The sequence below is a fragment of the Lissotriton vulgaris genome, chromosome 2_1 (genome assembly GCF_964263255.1).
Source record: "Lissotriton vulgaris chromosome 2_1, aLisVul1.2, whole genome shotgun sequence".
Classification (NCBI taxonomy): Eukaryota; Metazoa; Chordata; class Amphibia; order Caudata; family Salamandridae; genus Lissotriton; species Lissotriton vulgaris.
In genome coordinates this window covers 1,818,984,370-1,818,997,780 of record NC_141687.1, presented here as the reverse complement: position 1 = coordinate 1,818,997,780, position 13,411 = coordinate 1,818,984,370, and the positions used below count along the sequence as shown (strand labels likewise).

The 13,411-nt window shown below is 41.5% G+C and overlaps 1 protein-coding gene and 1 long non-coding RNA gene across 3 annotated transcripts in view; one reads left to right on the top strand and one right to left on the bottom strand.

The window, feature by feature from the left end:
• The window catches only part of BLM (BLM RecQ like helicase), a 451,097-nt gene that overhangs the window by 213,413 nt on the left and 224,273 nt on the right, over positions 1-13,411 (bottom strand). For both annotated transcript variants that reach the window (XM_086957898.1, XM_086957899.1), the window contains exons 7-10: positions 10,150-11,072; positions 8,558-8,868; positions 4,912-5,025; positions 4,195-4,293 (exon numbers count right to left, since the gene is read on the bottom strand). In XM_086957898.1, coding sequence (XP_086814024.1) covers positions 4,195-4,293; positions 4,912-5,025; positions 8,558-8,868; positions 10,150-11,072 — 1,447 coding nt within the window. The remainder of the gene's footprint in view (positions 1-4,194; positions 4,294-4,911; positions 5,026-8,557; positions 8,869-10,149; positions 11,073-13,411) is intronic.
• LOC147733328 (uncharacterized) overlaps positions 1-13,411 on the top strand; it is a 106,667-nt gene that overhangs the window by 74,688 nt on the left and 18,568 nt on the right. The window lies entirely within an intron of this gene.

The following is a 13,411-nucleotide window of genomic DNA, read 5'->3' as shown; positions in this document are numbered from 1 at the left end:
AGCCAGGCTATAAGTTTCCCGGCTTTGTCGCCTTGATCATAGACATTTTCTTTTCTTTAACACTATTGCGCAGTTGTATTTTATAGCAAAGTGATTGATATAGGTCCTGATGAATGCCCCATATACCTTGTTGAAAGGTTACTTTAAGGGCAGAAACATGTTGACCCAGATTATATAGTCAGGGACATATACATTTCCCCCTGTCTCACTATTTGTTTTTAACCCTGTCCCTAGCAGACAAGAATACAAATTTAGAGTCTGATTAGGCATCAGTTTAAGTTTCACTTTATCTTATTTTTTCACACTCTACACAGCTCACCCACACACTCTACTCACATAGGGTAGGACATAAATAGTAGAAGAGCTCCTCCTTTCTAGGACTATTGTTGTAGTGTGAGAAGGAAACCTGGGATGAAGCATGCCACCTTATGATGGATGAGGGTTCTTGTCCTTAAAAAGGAATCTTTTCACTTTGTGGATCTGTCAGAAACACTGACTGTCAGCTAATCTCTAATAGTTGAATATAAATTATTAGACCTGGGTATACTGTTGTGTTTGTTATTTCTTTGAGGGTCTGTATCCGCTGGGGTTTAAAAATCGCCTGGCCTTTTTGTGTTTTGACAGTTTCACTGTATGCAGATGACCTCTTACTTTACTCATGGGATTCAGAGGCGCACATAGATGAGGTTATTGGAGAGCTCAAACTCATTGGTAGAATGTCTGGCCTGAAAGTCAACTGGGGCAAAACCAGAATTTATCCTTTGCGACCTGGGACCCCCTTGCCATTGGATGCCAACACAGCAACTCTCCCCCCCTATGGGAAGAGATCACTTAGAAATACCTAGGGTTACGGGTCTAACACACTACTGCTGACATAATCAACGGTAACCCAGGCCAATCGGTCTGCTTGGTCAGATCCCAGGTCTTCTTTTGGCGATCCCTTCCCCTGACAAAGACATAGTGTTAACGGAAATGGAGATGCTCCCCTGGCTACTTTAGTATAATACTATTCTACCATACATTCTATACAAATTGCTCTTTGAAGCTGTAGATGATCTTCTACAGGAATTGAACTGGAATGGGGGCGACCCTAGAGTGGCCCTGTTCACCCTGAAGTGGCACCCTGACCACGAGGGACATGGAGTGCCCTATTTGAGCTATACTTTAGTCGCACAAACTCAATGACTATTGCCGTCGATAGCTCAATTGAACTTAAAAGAACCTGGCAACTCCAATACGTCTAAAAAGATGGATCTATATCTAATAGCCAGCTGGGTTCTCCAGCCCTCTAAACCACAGAATACTCAGCCTTGCCTACGAGGTTTGCACAACATTGTGGTTGGTGGTTTCTTGGACACTCAATCGTACACATCTAATATTTTCCTCCCACTACAAGTGTCACTAACATCAGAACAGGTCTGCAATGATAAGATAGGAAAAAGCTGGCCTCACCTCAGTGGGAAACCTTTTGAGAATAATGTATTAGTTAATAAATGTAACCTACATTGTGAACATCAGTTCTTCATTTGATTTATGTTCCACATTTTATAGCCATTCTGTCATTTCTGTAAATTCTTGCTCCTACGTGCTGTTTTCTCACATCCTCTTTCCTTTGCTGATCATGAAGAACATGGGTCTGTGCTCAAGGTATTTAACCACACATGCTGATTTTCCAGCTACAAATAACCTTGTGCAAGTCTATAAGTAAACCAGACAATTAGTAATTTGCTCACAATTCTATTGAGACACTGTAAGACCCCACTGGAATTCCCATGGATGAGTTCCTGATCCACTGAACACTACCAGCTCGAATAAAAGTCCTATGGGACATCACAAACTCTGATCCCGGTTGCATACCTACATGCAAACCCTCTTCAATATGGGCACAGGGTGTTAATCCATCACGTAGCTCTGTCAATCAGTCTTGGAATTATGCTCCCCTCCCTAAAATAATCTCAAACTTTGCTGGGAAAGAGACCTGCGACACTCGCTCAGTCACAAAGATTGGGCTCCTCTCTTCAAATACCCAAGAAAGGTGTCCTGCAACGCTAGACTTCAACAAATACAATACTACCAGGCACATAGACCATACATGCCCCCCCCGTCCAATGTGATTAACAAATTACAAAACATCATAGTGGCGAACTGTCCTCGGTGTCATGTTGGGGCAGCAGACTTCTATCAAATGATGTGGAACTGAACTACCATTCCTCAACCTGGCATCCGATTCAAGACATACTTAAACATGTAGCTGGCAGGGACTCCTAAAACCAGAGGCTTGCCTTTTAGCCCACGCACCATGCCCAAAATGAGAGAAAGCAAGCCCTAAATTTGCTGATATACTAATGATACGGGCAGTGTAAATCAGCACCATGCACTGGAAACCTACCACCGGAACACATATATGACCCTGTAGAGCAGATGAAGAACGCTTTACAGCTAATGAAGGCACAGCTTAATACAAAGAGGAGGCACGTGGATTCTGTAAATTCCCAATCACTAATGTGTGGGACGATCTGTGTGTTGCTTTAGCAAAGCATAGACAGGACGATTTAATGCCCCTATGACAAGCTTGTACCCCCTTAGGTAGATACTGCTGCTCCGACTCTGGTAAACATCCACAAAATACCACATCCCCTGCAACAGGGCATGCCAATGCCCACAGACAGGGACTCTAGATGGGGGCAGACACGAACTGTACAATAAAGGAATCAGTTCCCCATTCCCTAAAGTGACCACTAGTACTATTGACACCTAATGCTTATATGTGACCACTGACTGCTGCTCCAAAGTGACTCACCAACTATCTTAAAACAGTCATCATTGAAATACATTTTAAATATATCCATAGAACATATTACACCCCAGCTAGGATGTTCAGATATGGCTTAAGAGAATATGATATGTGCACGAGATGCTCTGCGAGCAATGCACATTACACACATCTGGCCTGGGATTGCCCAGGGGTACGTATATGTCGGAGCGATGTTTTCAGAATTCTTTCCAAAATGTTGGACTGTGAATTACCAGAGATTCCATTGGTCGCCTTACTGGGGTTTGACAAACAAATTCCGAAGGGGGTTCGTAGGTAGCACTTGGTCTTCTATTGACACAAAGGAGGGTGGCCATGCGTTGGATGAGGGGTCTTCTGTCCACTATTGCCAAATGGGAAAACGATTAGGCATATTGCTCTACCCAATCAGATAACTATAATGCATTGCTTCCAGTGAGATGTGCACCCAAAGATATATGGGGTCCATATCGTCAACATTTGTTGAAAATCACGACAGACGCAGACTCTCAGGATGAATCTGATCGCACAGGTGTGGAGTGAAGAAGTGTAGCTGCTAGGGGTTTTTTGGTCTACAGGAGTTCTCTATTTATGTAGGCTACTCACTCAGGGCAAGGTCCTCGCCAACAGAATACAGGAAAGTAGAAGGTATTTCTGGTTACGACTTTCTGATACAACGGTATAATTGTATGTTTAGAATTTTAGATTTGGCATATAGTAGAACTGATCACTGGTTAGATAACAATAAACCTGTGGAATGTATAATGCATAAATCACTGAAATGCATGTTTTTGAGTAATGTTTGTTATTCACTGTGCAAAACGAAAAATAAAGTTGAAGAAAACCATCATTGAAAATCCACTTCCCCATACCCATTTGCTGTTGGGGAGTTGTTATTGTTTTCAGTTATGGTTAGAATTAGATATGTTGCTAGCAAACATTTTTCTTTGGACACAATAATCATTATATCAGAAGGAACTCATACATAACCGTACAACAGTAATTGGTTGCTATACCAGCAACCATGGACCTTTCATTATACTTTTTATCTATGTATTAGCTTTGAATAGCTCGCTTTCTCACATGTGATCTATGTATTAGCTTTGAATAGCTCGCTTTCTCACTTTCTATGTAATCTTCATCCTGCTAAATCAAAAATTCGAAATAGATATTTTTATCGATCAAGACATTTTCCATGACTGCCATCATAATAGTATTGCTACTTGTTATGTTCTGCTTTATAAATGCAAAAAATCTAATAAAATATATTTGAAAAACGGAGTATATTTACATATGTGACCCTACCACAAGACTATGAACATACATAATGCAGCTTATGGACAACATAAGCATAGAAACAATCACAAGGTACAAATACAGAGCTCAACATTTATTAGCATTACCTGGCTCACACAGTGCGCCTCATCAATAACAAATCGGGAGAGGAGCTGCCTCTCATAGAGGTTCTTCAGGGTAGAAATGAGCCGGGTACTGGCACAGATCTGCAAACATTAACAGTGATATATTATACTAGTATTGAATAATACTTCATCCCCGTAACCAGAGTGCTCCTCACTAAGGGAGAGTATCTGCCTCCTCAACCTCATGTGCTAGCTAAGGTTTCTAGACGGGGTGATGCGTTCACATTTGTATATAGCAAAGAGTACAAAATTTGTTTAAAAACATCCCTTTCCATAGCATGTCCCCTACATATCATATCCTTCCCCGCCACCAACCACTAAATACTCAAGTAACAATGTTGTCCTATTCTTTACACCATATGCCACATTGTCTTGGCATTCCACCTCCCCTCGATCAGCCTACTGGCACACACACAGGTATGTTAAAGATCTCCACAGTTACTGCTTGAAACAACGGCATGTGCCATTCCTCTTTATAGCACCACAAAAACTTCCTTTTCCTGACATTTCTAAAACCCACCTACCTAGAAAATACTTTTTCACTTTGTTGATTAATTTGCAGACACGTCTCTTTCTGGCTTGTCCACAGTCACATCTTAAGAGAACATTCCCGAGGCCCACCCGTCTTCACCACAAAAAGCGACCCTTGTATTCGTCAGCTATCCTATGCACCTGTACCTCTGGAGACCCAAAGCTTACCTTCTCTGGAGTCACATACAGCAGTTTAATAATGGGATCTTTCTTGGACAACTGCATATAAATACTGCTGGCTTCTGCATCAGTTTTATCCCCAGTTAAGTAAGTGGCTGGAATCTGCATAGTGGATAATGAGAATAGAAGATCAAGAAGGAGTGTGAAGAGTTAGAATAATAAACAAATCCATATGGTTTGAACGGCAGTTATGAGCTGAAGGTGCTGCAAGAAGCAAAAGAAAACTGAACATTGACAGACTTCTATCCCTAGAACACGAACCTAGGATTCCTGCATAGCAGTTATTTGAAGTTTACAAGTCAACTCTGATCCTCGGCAGACAGATTTGTCAATCAGTCAAATGTGCTGCAAATACTTACTTTGCAAGGGCAAACACATTGCTGCGTCACAACTAACCCAGATCTTATTAATTAAAACTAAAGAAACAGGCTTTAAGCTCTGCTCATGCAGGTGTTGACCACGAGGCTTCAGTTAATGCAAAACAATGGGGCCAACAATTTTTCAACCGAGAATACTAAAACCATATTCATCAAAGTTTTAGAGATCTAAATCAGAGACATGACTTTGAATAAGCTTTGACAATCTTGTAGTCTGAGACCCAAAAAAAATCAGTTAAATGTTGGTGGCCATAATTTGCTAAAAAGGTGGAACAAACTCACTTTGAATGCAATTTTTTGGTCCACCATAATATAAATAAGCAGTTTCGCCACATGTCTGTAAATTCCTGGTCTAATGTTTCTCTCCGGAAGAATTAAAAGATACCTTTTCCATTACATGAAGAGGAAGTAACTGTGGATCTTTTTAATGACATGTAGGCAAGGAGGGCGTTGTTGATGTGCCAGTGTGCAGGTGGTTATAGAGAGAATCTTGACCTCCTCTGCCCACAAACTTGGATGTAAGAGAGGAGATCTGTAGGAGAGCAGCATATTGAAGGAAGCATACCTGGCTCAAAGTAAAGGGCATGGGAGGCCAGGCAGATGCCTTACTGCTGAGGTCATTGGTATTAAATGTATCCATGTGCCTGACGTAAATCATCTGCACTATTTGGAACTTCTCCAGGTGGTATTCTGGCAGACTTGTGTAGAGGGTAAACAAGTAAACACTTATTATCAATTTATGGGAGAAGAAGATATTTTTGTAGATCTCAGTGTTAATGTCTTAGGATTGAAATGGGATGAAAATCATTCTGTGAAGGTCCCCAGGGGAAAGCATGTATACATAGAAAGAAAATGACAGAAAAGCTCTTAGGAATAGTCTGCAATTACTTAACTTGTTTAAAGAACTAGTTAAGTTTAAACTGTTCTTATTGTTCAAGAAAGTATAAACTACTTACTATTATCACTCGTACTCAAATGCGACAATTCCCTTCCTGTATACTCACCGACCACCTTCCCAACAGGGAGAAGGGTGATGCATTTTGCACACAAACTAAATATTGAACGCAAAAGAGAATGACTTCCCTCCCTTTTGCATCCATGCTCAACCTCACCCCCGCCTTCAAACCATCTTCACCTCACATCAATATAAAATACAACTGGTACGCGGAAGAAGCAGTTTAATTTTAACAGCCCATCTCAGAGTGCCTCGTAAGGTCAACCAACGGGAAGATAGGCATCTTAGCACCACTTCTGACTGTCAATTCAAACTTTAAACCACTGAAGAACACAAACTTCAGCAGCAGGTAGGTCAAATCATGGTCATTGTCATATTGCTTGTGGTGGAATCTGCTATCACGGAACCTAGAAGGGGAGTGATCATTTAGCTCTAGAAGACTTTATGCATTAAGCTAACCACTTCGCGATTACTAGCAGAGGAATAGCTCTGCCTTTCAACTCCACCTACATCCACTAATTGATGATTCAGAACTCTCAGGATTTATTCCTTTCCAAATAATAACAGAGATTTTTCCAAAATAAACTCATAGAGTATCTTCTCTTTTGGGTTTCAGTTTATGGAAGCATCTCAAGTAAGTCACAGATTTGATCATGGTAAAATAAAAAAAAGCACTATTGGTAAAAGCTTTGTTTGAGTTGTAGGCATCACCTTATCATTGAAAATGTTGTTAAGTGGCTAGATGGCCAGAATGCCTGAACCTTCCTGACTTCTGCCAATATAACTGGTACCACGAGGCCGTCTACCAAGAGAGATAATTTAGGTCACAACTGAGTAGTGGTTGGAACAGTTCTCCCATCAGCTCTGGCAATAAATTGCTACATTCTCATGATCATGCAGGAAAAAAATAAGAAAAATGATGTAAGCTGACCTCTCCAAAACCTGTTATCAGGTATTCTGCAGCAAAGGTAGTTGTTCTACCTGCTTTCTGTATCTAATGAAGGCTACTCGTAACTGTACGGATGGGGGTTAGGGCCTACTGGTATGATGTATGGCAACACATCGACAGATGCAAGAACGCTAAATGTAGTTTTTCCCCCCAGAACCATACTACAAATATTTCTATTGATGTTGTAAAGGACCCGTTAAGATCATCTGACTGTTTTGGTAGCATCTTAGCAGCAATGCTGGATTGCTGATCACATCTTGTGGAGAGGATTCTATGTCAGCACCAGAGGCAAGGATTATGCATCATGTCTCCCTTGTTCATAACTCAGCAGCCTTAATAGCTATCCAAAACATCCAATAGAAACTGAAACTACATCTCCCAGAACTGGAACTTATATCATAACCATAGCAGAGCCACCTCTTCCCCTTCTGCCATCTAAACCATCTCATTCTCCACTATAAGATTCCAGAATACTCATGCCACAACTCCCTGAAACTCACTTCTATACATCAAGGAGCTCTCAACCAAAGGCCTATTTGTCTTTTTGAGAGGAACACATCAGCTTGACCAAAGAAGGGACCAATTAACAAAGAAGCCTTGCCCAAAGGCACCGAGAGGGGGTACACTTATGGGGCAGAGGAACAAAAAGTCATAAGAGGAAGGGGCCTCTGAGGGCTCACTGAGCACACAAATAAGACATAGAGGATTGGAAAAGAGAGTAAAGGATGAGGTCAACCCAAGAGGGTCATTGGTACATCAAGCATTGAGGCTACACTAGGGGGATGTCAGAACAAAATGTGGCTGGAGTGAGGGTCCACCCAGGCATTAATTACATGGTAAGAGTTTGAGGTTTCAACCAGACTGGAAAAGACCAATCAAAGGGGAGAGGGTAGGCAAGCTTGTTAGCACACTGATGATGAAGAAGCAGCAAACAGAGGGCGAGGTCACATACTGGCAAAAGGAAACACCAAGGAGGGAGAGCTTACACCATAAAATACCACTTATCATTGTCAATTTAGTAACACTAGTAAGCATTAAAATCACATCCTAGCATATGTCTTTTCTGAATTCTGCTTTAAAGCCCTGATGAGAAACTGCTTTTTAAACACGTAGAGTATAAAAACTATTATTCCATAAAATACCTTTTCTAAGTATTTTACCATGTCAACCACAAAAATGCATATGTGAGAATGACCGCATTTGTACTGTTTTAGCAATAGCTACTGAAATGATGCACTATTTCAAAGACACAGCGTTGCTCCACCCAGAATCCCAGCCCTTTCACAACCCTGAAAGAAACATTAGTAAGAGAAATGGTGAAATAACTGTACCGCACGGCACAAGTAAACTTACATCCAGTGAGGTCAACTTCTGCACCTGATCGACGATCAGTGAACGAAGAGGGGAGATGATGATGCTCACGCCAGGACATACACAGGCTGGAAGCTGATAGCACAAGCTCTTGCCACCACCAGTTGGCATCAAGATGAAGCAGTCTTCACCACACAGAGAGGCATTGATGGATTCAAGCTGATTTGTCCGAAAACGATGCAGGCCAAATTTCTTGTGAAAGATCTTCATCATTTCTTTAGAATGGGGAAAAGTATAGCCACGAAACCGCTCATGTGCAGGGTTGGCTGAAGAAGACTTGTTCAGCAAGGGATCTATTGAAGATAAACATTCTCTCTAAAGCACAGATAAAATGTCAGCATTTCATCAATACCATTTAATGATTATATCCCCACAGTGGAAGTATTGCCAGGAAGCCTTAATCCATTCAAGATGCTGAGAAGGGGTAACTGTTAAAAGTTGCTAACCATTCCAAGCAGGGGAATATATGTTAATAGAACTGAAGAATCATAACAGCAGTCTGGGATCATTCTGTCAACATCTACTGCTGATCCGGTGCTGTCTTAATGGAACAGGAACCCATGAATCAGTGCTGAACCCCGGCAAGAACAGATGTTATACCTATGAACTCAGAACCTGTGAATTATTAAAGTAATTTATTTTACAGTAATGTACTTGAACTACCCATAAGATTGTTTCCAACTACTCCTGTGGGACATGCACTCTTCCTGTAATGAGGCCAAACAGACTGCCGTCCAAATCCTGCAGAGAGCACTGCAATAAAACTGTATATAGGATCACAGACTGAAACACTTGCTGTGATAACCCAGCCATCACTATAATAATGGGCAGCCTTCCTTACGATATCCATCCCCCAGCTTCGGCATAGGAGCCAGTGTAATGCCAATTTACCAAGACTCTCCGAATCATGGAGTGGATTCCTCACTTACGTCATTTGCGCTGCCAATTTAGATTTCAGAGTGGTAACTCTAGAAACATCACATCACAACACTTTTTCAAACAAAAGGAATCCCAAAGTCCAACATGTCTATAACTATTTGACTTTCTGGAATCATCATCAATTTAGAACTCTCTTTTTTTCCTTCCCAATTCGTAAACTCTCTCTCAACGCTGTTGCTTCTAGCCATGCATTCTTTCAAATGGACAGAAGGGGGGAGCATATGCATCCTTACACAGTAGGAGTAATACTGGGAGTTGAAGTTGGATGTCTGCATGAGCTGCACTGTTCCATGAGCACAGACCGGTCAGTGTCACTATTCCACCCAGAGGTCTGGGCAACATTCACCACATTAACCATGCACTTACCTTGGTTTAGTTTAAAGCAGAAAGTGGGCACACTGGGTCTTATTTTTCACCATCCCAATCAAATTTCTCATAAGGCAGATGGGCCATCCCACTGAAATGAATGGCCGCAGTTAAACATGATTCCTATCTAGATATTTTTCACTAGCTACAGGGCTACCAAATTTGTCCAAGTCGCCGTGCAGCATATCTGAGGTCCCCTCCTATTCATTTTAACTTACCTTCATAACAGCCATAGAAACATTGCAAAGGAAGGCTTCCTAAGCACTTACCTGTGGCACTGGGGCTGCTCTTGTTGGTCTGTGAGATGCTTGGCTTGTGAACAGAAAGAAGTCCTGGCCCGTTCCCCTGGTTGGTGGAAAGAGTCTTACAGTTCTGCCAGGATGGTTTCACAGCCTGTCCCTCACGCACAGGAGGGAAGATTGCTGAATTCACAGGATTTTTTGAGGGAGGTTCAACCAACTGGACATCATCATCATCAAAACCATCAATATCAAAATTATCAATATCAAAGTCTAGCTCTGCTGCTTTTGAAGCTCTTGAATCATCCTCATCTGCAATATTGAGTTCAGAGCCCAGCTTGCTATGAACCTTAGAAGTAGTGCTTGTGGCCGCCAGACTATCTGGGAAGTTCCAACTGACCCTGTCCTCTTGATCACTCTTTGGTGTGTAGCAAAGAGTGCTGGAAAGCGTTGGTCCTTTGTTGAGTTGGCTGGAGAGTGTGGTTTCCTTCCCATTTGCACTTGTGAAAGAAAGCTTTGGCTTCACAGCCCCTCTGCTTCCCTGAAAAGTGAAAACAGAGCCCTTCACTGAGACTGGAGATGAAGGGTTCAACGTTCTGTAGGTATTTGCACCACAACTAGGAGGGGCTTGTGGAAGTTTTGTAAACTGAAATGTGTTAGTTTCATTGGACTCTGAGAGTGATCTGCTCCTCACAGGAGATGGTGGAGAAGGGGTAGGATAATCACGCGAGTAGTCCCGAGAAGGGCTGTTTCCCAGAGGCTCATTCTCCCAGTCCCAGTTACTGGGACTTTGATCTGATTGAAACGGAGGTGATGGGGTGAGGCAGTCTTGTGAGGTAATCTTGTCCCATTCTGAAGCAGTGCTCACTCCAGTGCCATTAACAAATACAGCGGGGCTGCTGACACCAGGACCATCCACATTAACTATACAGCTCTCTCGCAGAAGCTTCTTTCTGTAGAACAGACAGTATCACAAGAAAAATGAAGATATTAAATCCTTCCACATTCACAAGCTCTTCTAACAGAGGACACATTTAGCATCTTTAACTGTGTTCACATGAACTAAAAGCATCATGTTTTGAATTACGTTTTTTCTAAACCATAAGTGGCGGCACATAGTACAGTAGTCCGGATTAACTCAGAGGACAACTAAGCAAATAATGCAAATATTACTTACTCGTCACTCTAGAGGTCATGGGATCATCCTCAAATTCACATGTTTGCAGGTTTTTGGACACTGGTTGGAGGAAACCTGCACAATTTTAATTCAATTGTCTCACGTTTGTTTAGCTTTTCTTTTTCAATTGTTGTAGTACAATTATTAAAACATGAGAGGCAATATTTGATTACCCACAATGTATAAAAGTCTGTTGAATGCAGTTACTAATAGACCGCGCAAGTATCTCTAAGAGGTCAAACAAGCCCAGTTGTCAAGGCCATAGAGAGACAAAGATCTTCATAAATGTAGAACGCCACCTCATCTGAAAGTACATTTACAAAAAACAAACGGGAAGCATACATAACCACAGGTCACTTAACAGCTATTTGTAATATTATTCTTCAAGAAATCTATATCTGAGAAAATGGAGGCGAAAAATTCTAAATATGAGCATTACTTTTGAGGTCTAGAAGGTCAACTGATACAATGTTACGCCTATCTTGATGTAGCTCACATGTAAAGATACATGAAGTGCTACATTCATGGCGCCTACCGGATCATTTTGCAGTCCCAGAAGTGACAATGGAATCTCGAACACCTACCCATGAATTAGACAGAAACATCATAGTAGGGCACATTGGAGAAGCCTTGGGAATGTTCCCAACCCAGGGTGCATAATCATTAGGAGAACTGTGAAAGCTAAAGCTGAGTTTGCTCCTCAGTCAGGAATGCATCCTTCAACTATTTTGAGGGCTGAAATCTGCTGACTATATTCTCTCTTCAGACGGAAAAATCCACAGATGTGCCTGTCAGCCGTGTGAGCCACCAAACCTTCCCATTCCTTAGTGCAAAGATCCAATGATCATGCAGGTATCACAGAAGTGGGCAACTCTGGAGTAGTAAGGAACAGAAAGATACACAAAGCCATCAGCCTGAACAGGATTTTGTGAGCCCACAGAGTTAGAGATGCTGCCTCTGAGAAAATGAGACTGCAAGAAAATCATGACCCCAATGGATTCCCTTAGCAAAGAAGCTATGTAGGAAATCTGAGAAGCAAACACCTTTTGGACTCATAAAATGATAGGAAAGTATTCAATGTCTATTCAACAATGGGAGAGATCCACAGCGTATACAAAACACCATCAACAGAGGGGCAATGTGTGTTCATTTTATAACAAAGTCATTCAGTACAAAGAAAGGTAAGGAAAACGTACAGAGGCTGCAAAATGGAAAGTGTGAGTGTGGTGTGCTTTTAGGGTGACAACCTCATTACATGTCGTTATAGACACAGTTCCCACTCTTTTGTATTTCAACTTAACACTTTCTGGATGTTGTAGTCTATTATCGATTAACTTTATTTCGGCCATCAGGGCAATAAAGTACAAATACAAATATACACATTGATAAAATTCATAGATTAAAAAACAGAACTATTCAAATTGATTTTACAAAAGTCAGACTCATGCGTAGTAATAACTAAAAATGAAAGAAAAATAAGCAACAATATCCCCTTTTAGATTACATAAAACCACAGTCATCATGTGACAAATACTTCCAGGTTTAAGTAGACAATAATTACCTGCAAAGTAGCCACATAGCCCACTCAAAAACATTGCAAGAAAAATAGCATATAGAGGGGTGCAATCTGACCTCAGTATGCCAAGGGCAACAAGATGGCTGTGCTGGGATAGTTGTTACATATAGGGACTAGCCAAAACTTGTGTGGTGTAGCATAAGCTGGGCAAGCAAAACGAATGTGTGCAAGACTCTCAACCTGTGTTTGGCATTAAGGGCAAGTGTCGGTGACCTCTTCTGTCCAACTCTTCGTGAAGGGTCTCAATGGGGGTGTGTCTGCTTCGAATTGAAAATACAATTTCCTGTCAGAGGGAGCAGTAACCTTTACCCAATCGAGCTCATAACTAAATGTGGACTTAAAGTCAAGAAATGTTAACAGTAATACAGGGAGATGTGCTCTTGCAGGTGCTTTGGAATCTACTGATGTCCAATATTACTTATTGAGAACTTTTTTGGGAGGGAAGGTTACGGTAGCAGAATTGAGCCACAGTTTAGGAGACCCAATGAACTCTAACAACTCTTTAATTAACTTGAGCCAAGGGATTCTCGCTGAATGGG